Source organism: Lissotriton vulgaris, chromosome 8, assembly GCF_964263255.1.
Source record: "Lissotriton vulgaris chromosome 8, aLisVul1.2, whole genome shotgun sequence".
Lineage (NCBI taxonomy): Eukaryota > Metazoa > Chordata > Amphibia > Caudata > Salamandridae > Lissotriton > Lissotriton vulgaris.
The window spans coordinates 534747321-534762996 of record NC_141696.1 but is presented as its reverse complement, the minus strand read 5'-3'; the positions used below and the strand labels follow the sequence as shown (position 1 = coordinate 534762996).

Genomic DNA, 15676 nt, shown 5'->3' with positions numbered 1-15676 from the left:
TACAATATTCCTTAACCAACAGCGCCATCCAGCGCAAGTCGTAGTAACGACTTGCGTTGTAATGGCGGTACAAAAGGGGGTGGTGATGGACGGAGCATCTGAATCAATCAAACACTCACACCCAGTCAAAAGATCTGGGTTTAATCCATCACCGTTCTTTAGCCCACTCTGCCACCCCAGTTCAGACATGGCTATATGCACATCAGTCTGACCCTGTGCCTCATGGGAAAAGTCCAGCCCGAACTGCCAAGCCATGTCTTCCCTGGACCGGAAACAAGCTTCCGGGGACCGGTTTCTGGCATTCCAGCCGTCTTCAGCCCGGCTTTCTTGAATCCAGTGGCAAAGTGAGCAAGGGACTCACGTCTGAGCATACCCTGCCACACTTATGGCGGCCAAAAGCGGTACAAAAGGGGGTGGTGATGGACGGAGCATCTGAATCAATCAAACACTCACACCCAGTCAAAAGATCTGGGTTTAATCTATCACCGTTCTTTAGCCAACTCTGCCACCCCAGTTCAGACATGGCTATATGCAAATCAGTCTGACCCTGTGCCTCATGGGAACAGTCCAGCCCGAACTGCCGAGCCATGTCTTCCCTGGACTGGAAACAAGCTTCCGAGGACCGGTTTCTGGCATTCCAGCCGTCTTCAGCCCGGCTTGCTTGAATCCAGTGGCAAAGTGACCAAGGGACTCACGTCTGAGCATACCCTGCCAAACTTATGGCGGCCAAAAGCGGTACAAAAGGGGGTGGTGATGGACAGAGCATCTGAATCAATCAAACACTCACACCTAGTCAAAAGATCTGGGTTTAATCCATCACCGTTCTTTAGCCCACTCTGCCACCCCAGTTCAGACATGGCTATATGCATATCAGTCTGACCCTGTGCCTCATGGGAAAAGTCCAGCCCGAACTGCCAAGCCATGTCTTCCCTGGACCGGAAACAAGCTTCCGGGGACCGGTTTCTGGCATTCCAGCCGTCTTCAGCCCGGCTTGCTTGAATCCAGTGGCAAAGTGAGCAAGGGACTCACGTCTGAGCATACCCTGCCACACTTATGGCAGCCAAAAGCGGTACAAAAGGGGGTGGTGATGGACGGAGCATCTGAATCAATCAAACACTCACACCCAGTCAAAATATCTGGGTTTAATCCATCACCGTTCTTTAGCCCACTCTGCCACCCCAGTTCAGACATGGCTATATGCAAATCAGTCTGACCCTGTGCCTCATGGGAACAGTCCAGCCCGAACTGCCAAGCCATGTCTTCCCTGGACCGGAAACAAGCTTCCGAGGACCGGTTTCTGGCATTCCAGCCGTCTTCTGCCCGGCTTGCTTGAATCCAGTGGCAAAGTGAGCAAGGGACTCACGTCTGAGCATACCCTCCACACTTATGGCGGCCAAAAGCGGTACAAAAGGGGGTGGTGATGGACGGAGCATCTGAATCAATCAAACACTCACACCCAGTCAAAAGATCTGGGTTTAATCCATCACCGTTCTTTAGCCAACTCTGCCACCCCAGTTCAGACATGGCTATATGCAAATCAGTCTGACCCTGTGCCTCATGGGAACAGTCCAGCCCGAACTGCCGAGCCATGTCTTCCCTGGACCGGAAACAAGCTTCCGAGGACCGGTTTCTGGCATTCTAGCCGTCTTCAGCCCGGCTTGCTTGAATCCAGTGGCAAAGTGACCAAGGGACTCACGTCTGAGCATACCCTGCCACACTTATGGCGGCCAAAAGCGGTACAAAAGGGGGTGGTGATGGACGGAGCATCTGAATCAATCAAACACTCACACCCAGTCAAAAGATCTGGGTTTAATCCATCACCGTTCTTTAGCCCACTCTGCCACCCCAGTTCAGACATGGCTATATGCAAATCAGTCTGACCCTGTGCCTCATGGGTACAGTCCAGCCCGAACTGCCAAGCCATGTCTTCCTTGGACCGGAAACAAGCTTCCGAGGACCGGTTTCTGGCATTCCAGCCGTCTTCAGCCTGGCTTGCTTGAATCCAGTGGCAAAGTGAGCAAGGGACTCACGTCTGAGCATACCCTGCCACACTTATGGCGGCCAAAAGCGGTACAAAAGGGGATGGGGATGGACGGAGCATCTGAATCAATCAAACACTCACACCCAGTCAAAAGATCTGGGTTTAACCATCACCGTTCTCTAGCCCACTCTGCCACCCCAGTTCAGACATGGCTATATGCAAATCAGTCTGACCCTGTGCCTCATGGGAAAAGTCCAGCCCGAACTGCCAAGCCATGTCTCCCTGGACCGGAAACAAGCTTCCGAGGACCGGTTTCTGGCATTCCAGCCGTCTTCAGCCCGGCTTGCTTGAATCCAGTGGCAAAGTGAGCAAGGGACTCACGTCTGAGCATACCCTGCCACACTTATGGCGGCCAAAAGCGTTACAAAAGGGGGTGGTGGTGGACGGAGCATCTGAATCAATCAAACACTCACACCCAGTCAAAAGATCTGGGCTTAATCCATCACCGTTCTTTAGCCCACTCTGCCACCCCAGTTCAGACATGGCTATATGCAAATCAGTCTGACCCTGTGCCTCATGGGAACAGGGGATGGCAGCGTTTTTAAGGGAGTGCGGTGTAAACACTGCCTTGTAAACGATGTTCCCCTTCTCATATTATCACATCTCACAACTCAGCAGGTCCTAGTAACTTCATCACTTTATGGCCAGAGTTTCCTTGGGACCTTGAGCCACTTGCAGGAAGTCTGTAGTTCCTCCACTCCACAGTAGAGTCATCAACATCCGGAGGAACATAAAGAGCTTGCAGCAAGGACTCCACATCAGCAGGCAGCTCCTCGGACTCTGTGCGAAGACACCCAGAATCAGTGGAAAAGCTCCTCACTTATAATTATCCAGCACTTCAATCCTGGATTCTGTTCTCCATGAGAAAAACAAGGGTCCTAGACCTCAACTTAAACAGTGTATAAATCAATCCTCAGTTGATTATTCAAGTGAATTCAGAGCATATAATCAATCACCAGCTCATAGTAATAAATACAAAACGAACAATAAAGCAACGGACTGAAATATTACCAGGCAATTTTAATTCTTTGCTACGTCCAAATGGTTTTTTCAAGAGCTGTAAAATACCAACTTGTTATTACCAAAGGATCACAACAATATAATCAATATATTCATAAATAGATGTGCCCCCAACAAGGGAACGTGCATAGATAGAAGTGATAGAGATTGATATAAGTGTTTAAAGAAAAAAGCAGAAAGAATCAGAAATTGGTGACAAAAATAAATACAATTATTGGAGGACAAGTAGGCAGTTGATTACAAATCACCATCCAACAGTATATATATATATTCACCCGGCCTACGTATAGTTCATATGTATCGTTTTTGATCGGATATAAATTCCAAGCTAGGCACGTCAAAATAAGGAACAAGGTCCAGGGTGAAATCAAGGGGTGAGCGCCGACGTTTCGACTCGTCTTTAGGCTCAATGGGTAATTTACACCTCGGGCTTGCGAGTCTTCATCAGAATAGAGAAGAAGGAGGGGACAGTTTCACCAAGATGAGTGATCCTGAAGTCCCTAAAATGATTAAGGAACATATCAGCCATTGCACTTATACAAGGTTTTCTCACAAGAACCATAGGGAACAGAGCTTAGACTCTCTCACATCGGGAAAGGTATCCAATTACTCCTAGAGGGCAAGATTAAATTAAAGCCTCAGTTAGAACCAAATCCATGGATCTACTATTGATGTGATCATATTAATCATCCCTACATACCTTAAAATCTTTGTTCAAAGTCCCATAGGTGAATCTACCGATAATTCACTATTCTTCACGGGGTACAGAGTCTAATGGGATCCCGGTGTAATATGGCACATCAAATCTGAAAAGCAGTATCATAGATTAAAAAAGTATTGTACTATGTGGTCACAAACATCAAGGTATTAGCTAATACGGGCGCAGGACATAGATATTATGAACATGTACCTGGTGATTGGATGGAAAAGGTTTTAATATTCACAATTTTCTTGTTGCTTCGGCTCAATACGGATTCAAGGAATCTTAGTGGCGTATCTATAGAAATAAGGGGGCACCTATCAGTATACACAGATCACATAGGCAAGTCGAAGATGAATAATAAACGTAAAGCACAATGTGCCCTACCTTAGCCATGTAGTCACCCCCCACACCGCATTATCGGTCTCTTTGGGCGATGGGTGGTCACGGAGGTGCCTGCAAAAAAGTTATTGCCATAAGTACCCCCGAGGTTATTGTTCAAAGGACGCCTTGAAATACAACCGCGAAACGGGCAACAGAAGTCCCTCCTACCTTATTCACCGGCGTCTCTATGTTCAGCAGGATCCCCGTGGACATAGACCAACGGGGAAGCCTTTCATGTGAGGACGTAATGCGTCATCATGGAGGTGGTGGAAAGACTTATCCAGCTGCGTGAAAGGCAAATTACAATTAGTATTGACGGATATGGCGTAGTATATGGATGGAAGTGCTGTACTAAATTAAAAATTCACACGAAGGAGCCCAAGTCTAAAAAATGGAGTCTCACAAAGTGAGAAAAATATTAATTCCACGCTAAAGTACATCCGGGTATCCGAAGGGGAAGCCCCATTAATTGCATGCAAGTGTTATCTATCCCTTCATTCAATACAACAATTCAATTAATAGCAACCTGAATACATTAGTGCATGGACACAATTCATAATACAATTCATAATAAAAAGACACATGATAAATATTAAAAAATACAATACAACATTCAAACAAATATAAATATATATGTACATATGAAATCCATTACAGGGTAGGAAACATAAGAATTTTTTGGATAAAAAAATGAAAAAGGTACCATCAAGTTAAGGATAAGGAACAAAGTCACACATAATCTGAATACATGTGAGTACATAAGTGTCATAGGAAGTGCAGGAAGCCTGTAGTTCCTCCACTCCACAGTAGAGTCATCAACATCCGGAGGAACATAAAGAGCTTGCAGCAAGGACTCCACATCAGCAGGCAGCTCCTCAGACTCAGTGCTAAGACACCCACAATCAATGGAAAAGCTCTTCACTTAAAATTCTCCAGCACTTCAATCCTGGATTCTGTTCTCAGCATTTTGTCAAACATCTCTATTCTTTTACCTCTGCGATGATTGAAGAGTCCTTCTCACTCGATTTATGTTGTGGAGTTCCAGCTTCGACTTATGTTTTAATCTTGGACCATTCAAGTTCTGTCACATTTTCAATATCATTCTACAATCTTGTTAAAGCACTTTAATCCTGCTGTGATATTCTCAGTCTCCGTGCTAATGTCTAAGTACAAGTCTTCCATGGATTGCACCAGTGCCCGTTCTCTCTGGATAAAATCTTCCTCCTGTGTTTCTACCAGTAAAGTTGACACAGGATGGCCCCTTTTATTCATAGTCATGGGATTTCAAGAACCCCTCCACTGAGGAATTCTTCTTCCTATCAGAAATTATGTATAGCATACTTCAGGATGACAGGGACTAGACGAAAGCGCAAACTCATGCTCCGTCAGGACAGGATGAAAGCAGGCCCCCAGATCCACTCAGAGCATGGGCCACCACAGGCTATGACTGGGCAAAAGACTAGAATCCAATAGGCAGGAACTGCACCCCATATAAAGAGTCTGAGCCCAGAAACTCCAGACTACTCCAGTGTGACTGCTCCTATCTGGCTATTCCACCCATGTGAGGTGGGCAACTCCGTGACCCACAATGGGTGTCTCTTCAATTACCTCACAGAGCGCTCTATGTGATGACACTGTTCACACCCGTACCTTCACTGCAGTGTGTTAGCGGCATCTGCCTAGTCTCCCATGAGTAAGAGCCAGCTCGCTACCCTTAGCTGATTCTACATGGTCATTCTCCAGGTCAAGGAAGGGAGGGTAACTCTGGCTGCAGATTAAGCGCTGAAGGACATAAATAAATGTCACCCTGCCAACACGGCCTAAAGCAATTTCCAGGCCGCCTCTGACCATACTACAGGGCTCGTACATTGCAGAACAGCCTAGCCAAGAATCAGAAAACTTGGCTACTTGCCAGCTCTGACTTCTGTGTAATCTATTGTGTAGGGGTGTTTGATATCCAAGTTTCAGGAAATAGGAATTTACAAATACTTTCTAGAAACTTTACATCTCATTTAAAGATGTTCTTTTCTTACAGCATACAGAGCAGATTCCATTATCAAGTAATGTTTATGTGCACAATTCTTATGCATGGAAACATTATGAATCTGTATATTTATTCTAGGGGGTGATTCACAAAGCCAGTTTTGCTGGGGGGTTTGTCATTCAATCATGCCGATAATTTACAACTTGGATACATGTAAGATGTGTTGTTGGCTTTGCCATAGTATTTGCGAGGGAGTAGCAAGGAAACCCAAAGGAATTAGTCAACACCTACAGTCCCAAATCTGTATGAATTTACAAACCAATGGACTGCCTTACCCACACCTACCTACGCTTAAATTGGAAATCAGACAGATCGTCTACCTAATTTTTATGGTGAGTGTGGTGAATTGGAAAACATCACATGGAAAAATGTATATTATGTGTGGGGAAACTTTTTTTTTTTTTCAAATAGCGACATTTCATATATTTCCTTACTCTACACATGTGGATATTCTGCATCACTATGAACATTCGTCTAGAATATTTGTATACAATTTGCCTAAACTTGATCAACTTTTTTAACATATTTTTTTTAAAACGGTATGTGCACTGTTTAAAAGATTACTAAATTATTTAACATGCATGTCATTTTGAGACGCCAACCAGTTTAAATGAATGCTGTTATTGGTGAAGTTGGATGTTTCCTGGCATTACTATTGTTCTCCAGATTTGGAGAGCTGAAAATATTGGAATACATTAAATGTACAGAATATCAGTAGTTTAGACAGCCATGTGTAGTAATTGTGGATGTCAAAAATATCACATCTGTCCATTCTAATTCCATCTAGAAACACAATATTTCATTTAACTTTCATACCTCCAGGAACGCATAATTACCCAAAGGGTATGTTTTTGAAAGAATATAGACTGAACCTGACTCCGGGTGAATACATTGACTGAAGATGACCTATGTGCATCTCAAGACAAGTTAAAAGAATTAGAGAAATTATGGTGAATTGCCTGTAGTCAAGGTTATTTTTTCGTTAAACGATAACCTTTTAATTGTAATGAACGATAGACAACAGTATTATACGATTCTTTCGAAGCTATTCTAGACTTGCATTGAAACTGTTTCTTATTTTTTCACAGGCAAACTTTACCAAAAAGTGTGTTTTTTGGGACTTCAATAGAAACAGTGAGTATCTGATCAGACACTCATATATCATTTAGCACATTTTATTGCCACCTCATTATGGAAATATTGCTTTTGCTGTATCACTCATGTTCACTTCCTATCATGTGACAGATGGCACAGGAGGCTGGTCTTCGGAAGGCTGTGCGGTCGCAGGTTCAAAAGGCAACGAGACAGTATGCAAATGCAACCACCTGACGAGCTTCGGAGTTCTGCTGGTAATCTTTATGGAGATGCATAGTGTGCAAATGTATTTTTATTCTCTTTATTGGCCAGGCCATTTAACTTTTACTCATGAACTCTTTACTAATGCGTCCACTGTGACCTACATCTTCAACGAAACCTAAGGGCAGGGCCACTAGAATTATGCAGCAAGGTAGGACCAAATTATTTGGGCAGAGTTTACTAAATTATGCAGCAATAAAAGGCGGATTATGCAGGATAGCGCGCCACATTTTGTCATAGAATTTCCGCAGTATTTTGACATTTGCATACATGGTAGCAGTATCTGGGCAAATGTTTTACCTCATTAGTGCTAGTCTGACACCCAAATACAATAACAAGCAACAGAAAGAGAGGCAGTCAACCTTTTGTTAATGGCATTTCATTGTGCAGCAACACGTGTTGCTATCTTTCTGTAATTTTCGATCCGGTTGAGCTAGAAACACGTTTTTTTATTAACATCTGCAGATTGTGCGGCAGATGGTGGATTATTTGCAGTAGCAGCTAGCCGTGAACGGCGGTGGAGTGGCGGGGGAGACAAAATAAAAATACCCCTTACATTTCGCCGGCCGCCGCCTCTCCTCCGTCCTTGTCCTCTTCCTGCAGTCCTGGAAGCAGGAAGTAACCTGTTCCTGGGCTCCCCAGAGCCAATTATAACACTGCAATGCAGCATTGTGATTGGTCGGAGCGCTGTGGTTTGGCGCTCAGACGGGGACAGGAATGCTTCGCATGTTCCTCACCAGGCTGTGTAATGCAGCATGGTAGTAACATGCAAAGTGCTCATAAGCGGTTTGGTTGGCCCAAACAGTTCATGCGCTCTTTGGGAGTGTGCACCCCACTCCTCCCCCTGTGCCTTCAGCCACGCCCCACCCCGCTCTAACCCAGCCCCCAGCTACATTAAATAAAATGATAATAACAATGTTATTATCATTTTATTTTTGCTGCTCTGCAGTGGGGCAATGCTCTTCCACCTTAGCCGAGGAGCCTCCCCTGGTTATTTGCACATTTGTCAAATCCATCATTTTGTGGAAAACGCTGCGGCCGCAAAACCTTGTAATTACAGTTGTTATCCGTAATGGCCAAGAAATATAACATATGGTTTTACGGCCTTGAGGGGGTTGCTTAGTTATATTGCAGCTGACTAAATTTACTTTTTGTAATTCTGCAGCCAGAAGGCTACGATCAAGATCAACAGAATACAGATCTGTGCTGTCTTCCACCACCAAATCACGGTTATTACTATGGACAATATTTTAGGCGTGTTTTTGTCATAGTCGAAAATAGGGTGAGGAAATAGATGTTCCCAAAGGAGTAGTATTAGGAAAGGCATTGCAAACGTGTTGATCACACACACTCCTACTTTTACATGTATTCCCAAACTTTTGTAATGCACGTACTGCACTTAAAAACGTACAGCTACTGAAAGTAAGCAGTGTACTCAGTATTGGAAAGCGCCACAAACACCTCAATTCAAAACAAAAATAAAGAGAGAACAATGGGCATATCTGTCGTAATCCTGTGCCTTTAGTCTTTCTGCTGAGCCTACAGTTTGCAGGTGTATTCTTGTGAGGATGACAAGTGAATGGCAGAAAAGTGACAACAGTTCCGGTTCTGTCAATCTCTAAATATATGCAAACCTTAGGCACGTGCCTATGTGATCTTTTGTTTATGAAAATCTGCAAGTGCAATGGAGAGTTGCATGCAGCAACTGTGATCCATTTGAAACGCGTGGTTTCATCATGTTAGAACTGATTTGGGGTGAAGGGCAAGCCAAAAAACACACATGGCCCTGCTCTTTGCGGCGACCTGTAACCTTTAGGTCACAGGGTCAGATCCTTACAGGCCTTGTCATCAATCAGAGATGAGATAATAAAGAGGGTTGCCAATAACAATGGCTGTACCTTATAAGCCAGGAAAATAATGAAATTTGAAGCATCTGCTATATTTATTTCAGTAACTGCTAATGAAAACAAGCACTGGAAAACGAATGATTCGGCTAAAGTGATGAAAGAATTTTTTTCACCTAGAGGGGCTGCCCCAGAAGAGACAATTCTGGGCTGTGTGTGCTCCATTGTTTCCTGTTTAGGAGATGGCAATGGGCCTCGCTGATGAGATACCCGAATGGAATCTGGGCTTTATCTTCCTCATGGGGTTAAAATATTCTGCTTCCAAACCAACCACAGTATTACTTATAAAATAACTTTTTGAAATATTACACTTGTTATGGAAGCACTTCTCCACTCAGGCATACTCACCACTGCTGCCGCTGAAAAGAGCAGGACAGGTCCATTAACCCACTGGGCTATCTAACATGCTAAGACATATCATCTCAACCACAGACCCACAAGAGAGAGCCCCCCATTAACGCCGACTCAACAATGGAGCACGCTGAAAATATTGCTTGTTTACCCTATGTGGTCACGTGGAATACATTTAAATACAAAATAGCAATTGAAAACTACCTCATTATTTATCGAACTTTCATGGCAGCATCCAGAGACAGAATAATTATTCAAAATCATAGTCTTTGAACTGACATTCCTTTTTTTGCAGTTTTACATAGCGCAAACTCGACCCAAAGGTATTGGAGCGCTTTAAATGAGCACAGCTACATTACACAAGGGAACATTCCTTTTTGATAGGCACCGGGAGAGTAAGGACCTGATTACGAGTTTGGCGGACAGGGTTACTCCATAACAAACATGAAGGATACCCGGTCCGCCAAATTACAATTCCATTGTATCCTATAGAACTTGTAATACAGCGGAAGGGGTAACCGTCACGTTTTTGATGGAGTATCCCATCCCGTTCTAAGTGATTTGCCCAGAATCACAGGATGTTGAGCCAACTCCGAGACCTCGATTCTGGTTCCATAGTTCCAAAGTCAACAGCTCTAGCCGTTAGTTTACATCCTCCCTTCTCCACATTCTTTTCTGTGTGTTCAGGACCGCCACATCCAGTTGAGACAAGGCAGGTAGTTTACAAGACCACTCAGAGGGTGCAGGAAAATCTGCTACAGTGCAACCTGGAGTTGCAAATGAAAGCACGTTGTAGAGCAGTGCCACGGGCAATAAGTATTTTTTCTATGGCATCAATATCCCTTTGCCCAATTCCTGTGTATGCTAATTGTATGAAGGGTCCTCCTCGCTCCTACGTTTTCCAGATTTAGTTCCACATCTTCTTTTAGTTTGGCTTCTTTCAGAGAATATAAACAGAAGGTCAAAAGAACCATCTTGCCTACAGACACACTGCCTGTGAAGAAAATTTGCATAGAGTTCAGAAAGACCACTGACAACCCATGTTGCGCCATTACTACTCTTCTGCAAACGTGAGTGCCTACATTGAATTGGTTCCCACAGAATTGCAAATTCAGGAAATCTGCATTGCTCCTATCTAGGCCATCTCTCATGGGAAAAAGTCTGGTATTTGCCTTATTCACATCTATCCCCGAGATCTCCCCCAAAACAGACCAATACCAGCTTGAGAAGTGGTGCTGACATTAATGGGTCCTGCAAATAAACATGAATGTCGTCTGCATACATCAAAATCACATGCACAGTGTCCTCCAGTTGTACGACCCAATCTTGCTTCTTGCTCTAATGAATATAAACCACGGCTTGCATCACTGGGACAAATAGGAGTGGGACAAAGGACAGTCCTGTCTAGTTCCTCCTTCTATCCTCCATCTGCTGGATATCACAGACCTCACTTTGGCTCTGAGACCAGTGCACGATATTTTAGTCCAGCCTAAAAATAGAGGGCGCAGAATCCCATGCACTGCAATATGCTCAGCTTGCAGAAACACCCAGTGATTTAGTATTTCAATGTTATTTTTTGTGTAACTCGTGCCTAACCAGGGTACAGAGATAACAATATTTATATCAATACGATCAAATACACTGACCACACGATAAAAATAAAAGTAACATTTTTTACTCCAACACTTTCATATTTCGAATTTGAAACACAAATTACTTCAGATGCTGTCCCTAAAAAACACTTAAAACATAAATGACACATAAGTTTTCGACCCTGGGGAGCGATGCGGTGATTTAATGCATCAAGGACGGGTCTTCATCAGGACTGTATATATGTAGGACAGCCTCTTGTGGACCTATGCTCCGCTTGGAGTCCTGGTCTCTTTCTGAAATATACTGCCGGTCCGCCGACTCAGACAGCGTAGATGTTCCTCTTACCTCTGCAGTGATTACTTATTACAGGAGGTAGAGTGAAGCGATTATTTCTTGATTTATTTTTAGTTCACGCAGATCGTGTCTTTAACCTTCCGATTGATGCGTTTAATCACCGCATCGCTCCCCAGGGACGAAACGTTGACGCAATCCCTTCTTATATGAACCAACTATTCGAAATCTCTTAGGAACCAAGATTAAATTGTTTTACCTATCAGATTATTGTATATATATATTCACTGAAAAAACCATAGGTTATAGACCATATATAGTTAGGGATTAGCATTTACAAAACCTTGAAAATTCTCTGAAAAAACCATAGGTTATACACCATATATAGTTAGGGATTAGCATTTACAAAAGCTCATTTTACTCGCACAAAACCATTGAAATTCGCATATATAGTTAGTTGCACTAACTATATATCGCGCACCCGCAATCCACTGCTGATGATGTCACATATTACATCATTCATGACATGGTCAGTGACATCACTGATGACATCACTGATGACATCTCAAATGACATCACTGATGACATCACTGATGACAACATCCAGTGACTGTATGTTTCTGTAAAGTTAAAATATGTCTTACATATTGAAGAATGAGTGGATGTATAAGTGTCTGGATGAAGGATTTAGTAGGTGCATGACTGACTGTATGAGTGAGTGATTAAATGTGTCTCACTGAGTGCATGGGTTAGTGACTAAACTGTCTTAATTTGTGCATCATTATGTCTGTTGTTCTGTAAACTGCTGTATGTTTAAATCAGTAGCTAGATGAGTAACTATATGGGTTATTGAATGGTTGCCCAAGTATTTGTATGGGAGACTGAGTATGTGTGTGGGTGGCTGGGAGGTGTATGACTCTGTGCATAGATTTGTGAGCAGTTGATTCACTAGATGTATGGGTTCAAAAGTGCAGGTGGAAACAGCTGTATGGACAGTTGACTGTGTGCATGAGTGTATTGGTGAGTGAATGGATATCTCAGTGCTACATGTCAAAGTAAGTACATATGTAAAACACAGTCCATGTGAGAGTTGACATATATAAATAACTGTGCATAAGAGCCAGTGAATGTGTGAGTGGCTGTATGGATCATTGAGAACTTGTATCAGGGATTGTATAAGAGAGAAAATATGTGTTAGTATATGTTTGAATAAGTAAGGTGTGTATAACTGTATAGTTGAGGAAATGGAGGTGTGATTGATTCTTTGCATGACTAACTAGGTGTGTGAGTAACTTCATGGATGAGTGACAGTCTGTGAGTGTCTGTTTACACTGATTGTATCTAAGGTTATATTAGAGTCTGAAGAGGTTCATTGTATTATCACATAAATGATATCATCAGTGATGTGATCAGTAATGTCAAATGAGATGTCATCAGTGATGTCATCAGTGATGTCATTTGAGATGTCATCAGTGATGTCATTTGAAATGTCATAAGTGATGTCATCAGTGATGTCATCAGTGATGTCACTGACCATGTCATGAATGATGTAATATGTGACATCATCAGCAGTGGATTGCGGGTGCGCGATATATAGTTAGTGCAACTAACTATATATGCGAATTTCAATGGTTTTGTGCGAGTAAAATAAGGTTTTGTAAATGCTAATCCCTAACTATATATGGTGTATAACCTATGGTTTTTTCAGTGAATTTTCAAGGTTTTGTAAATGCTAATCCCTAACTATATATGGTCTATAACCTATGGTTTTTTCAGTGAATTTCAATGGTTTTTTAATAGCAAATATCAAAAGCTGTAAAATGTATTCTTATTCTAATTCAAAAATATATTTTATATATTTTTGTATTATATTTTTTTAATTTAATTTATATTATAATTTAAATTATTTTTTATTGTTTTGCTGCCGGTACGCAAACCGGTAAACGTTCCGTTAGTGCAAGTACCGCGTTAGAAAGCCACATCGTGATGCGTCGCGTAATCTCAACGTATCGCGTTACTGCGTAATGCGTCTTATGACGCGCCGCGTTAGCGCACCCGGAAGGGCTCTGGAACGCGAACCAAGGCGTGAAACGCAGAGCCCCGGAAACGATCCGAGGCGCGGCGCGGAGCGCGTAACGTAAGCATAACAGGTCATGTGACTAGTTCATAAAACTTTTCATTGGTTCATTTTACTTTTAGTTTCCTAATGATGGAACGCTTGATCATATGACGTAAAATAAACACTTTTCATTGGTTTAGAACATTTTTTTTCCCAAATGATGAAAGTCCCACCTTTTTTCCTCACTCTGACTTTCATTTTTATGGGAGAAAGACCTGTTTCTGCTTGTTCAGTCATGGCATCTGTAGTAGCTGCAGCTGGTGGATCCCCACCACCACCACCACCTCCAAGGAAGAGAGGACCAACTCCACAGGTCATCCTCCAACAAGAGGAGGAAGAAGAGGAAGACGAGGAACAGGAGCAAGGGACAAGGGTGTTTTTAGAAGAACAGCCAAGGAGGTCCCATATTAAAGAAAATTTTATTTGGCAATTTTTTTCGTTTCCTCCACATGAAAAAAAAGTAAATGCCAGGTACGTTACCTTCCTCATCTGCCACGATGTACTCTCCAGAGGAACCGAAAAAAAATATAGTTATGTTAATTATACCATGCATCGTCATATGGAGAGGTGGCACCCGATTAATTACAGTGCTGCCCAAATTCGAGATTTGGTGGATAACCCCCGACCTGCCAGTACATCCACCAATGAAGTGGCAGTGACAGAATTAGAGGCAAGGGAAACGGTCCCAAATCTTCAGAAGAACTTTGGACAAATGAAAATGACATGTTTAACTTGTGGCAAATTAATTTCATGTGGAGAGAGGAGTGTTACTCTAATTAATAGAGCATATGAACATCATCAATGTTCAAAACGTCCCAGAAACTAAATTTACTTTTTTTTTGTTGCTCCTGTTGAGCCCTTTGTAATGAATCATTTTTGTTTCCCCTCACTCCAAAAAAACACACAAAAAATATAAAACAACAAAAATAATAAAAAAAGTTATTTTCAGAACTACCTTCCCTTTAAGAAAAATTGCTAGAATGTTTAGCACTCTAGCATCCTCTATTTCTTTTGATTCGCTTCCCGGTTCGCGCGCCGGTACGCGAACCCGAAGCAAACTAAAACATTTTTTTTTTTTTTTAAAAAGACGAGTAAGTAAACACAGAGTAATGTGAAAAGAAAGACAAATAGAGGGAGTAACACACAGTTACTGTTGAAAGAGGGACTGAGAAAAGGAGTGAAAAGAATAGTATAAATAAGTAATAGAAAAAGAAATGAAGGAAGTAGCAAAGGCAGGAAACTAAGGGTTAAAGAAATGAAGCAGTGGAACTAATAAAAGTTAAATGTGATAGAGATGTAACGTAAAGAGTACTAAACACTTACCTTATAATTGTCATTAACGTAGTCAATTGTTATTTTTATACTTTTAATCTGTGTAAGAAAGAACAAAAAAAATTAAATTAATAGAAGGTAGTAAAAAAGAGTGAGCATGAGACAAGATGAATACATATTATAAATCACAATTCAAAGTACAAAATTAATTATACATATTTAATGGTTTATTTTTGCTGTTATCAGAAAATATCAAATTTCACTGAAAACAGTGAGTTGAAGGTATTCATCATATAACAGCGGGGGAAAAAAAACACAATCAAAATGATTGTGTTTAAAAAACCCAAATAATATAACTAATCAGAAAAAAGAACTCCTCAAAAGTAACTTACTTTCTATAACGTCAAAGGATGTCCTATGAACAGCTTATACTCTGTTGTGCTGTTACTATTTTCTGCCCGCCACTTTCTGAAAGATAAACTCCATTGATTTAAGAAAAATGAGACATACAAAGCAATTTAAAACAGCATACTAAATTACATCCACACCTCGAATCATTATAATCCAGTTACCTACCCTAAATTCTCACTTCAGAAAACAA

General features: G+C 41.9%; 1 protein-coding gene across 4 annotated transcripts in view; it reads left to right on the top strand.

Moving 5' to 3' along the window:
• ADGRG2 (adhesion G protein-coupled receptor G2) overlaps positions 1 to 15676 on the top strand; it is a 988790-nt gene that overhangs the window by 771180 nt on the left and 201934 nt on the right. For all 4 annotated transcript variants that reach the window (XM_086934346.1, XM_086934348.1, XM_086934347.1 and 1 more), the window contains 2 exons: positions 7278 to 7323; positions 7435 to 7538. In XM_086934346.1, coding sequence (XP_086790472.1) covers positions 7278 to 7323; positions 7435 to 7538 — 150 coding nt within the window. The remainder of the gene's footprint in view (positions 1 to 7277; positions 7324 to 7434; positions 7539 to 15676) is intronic.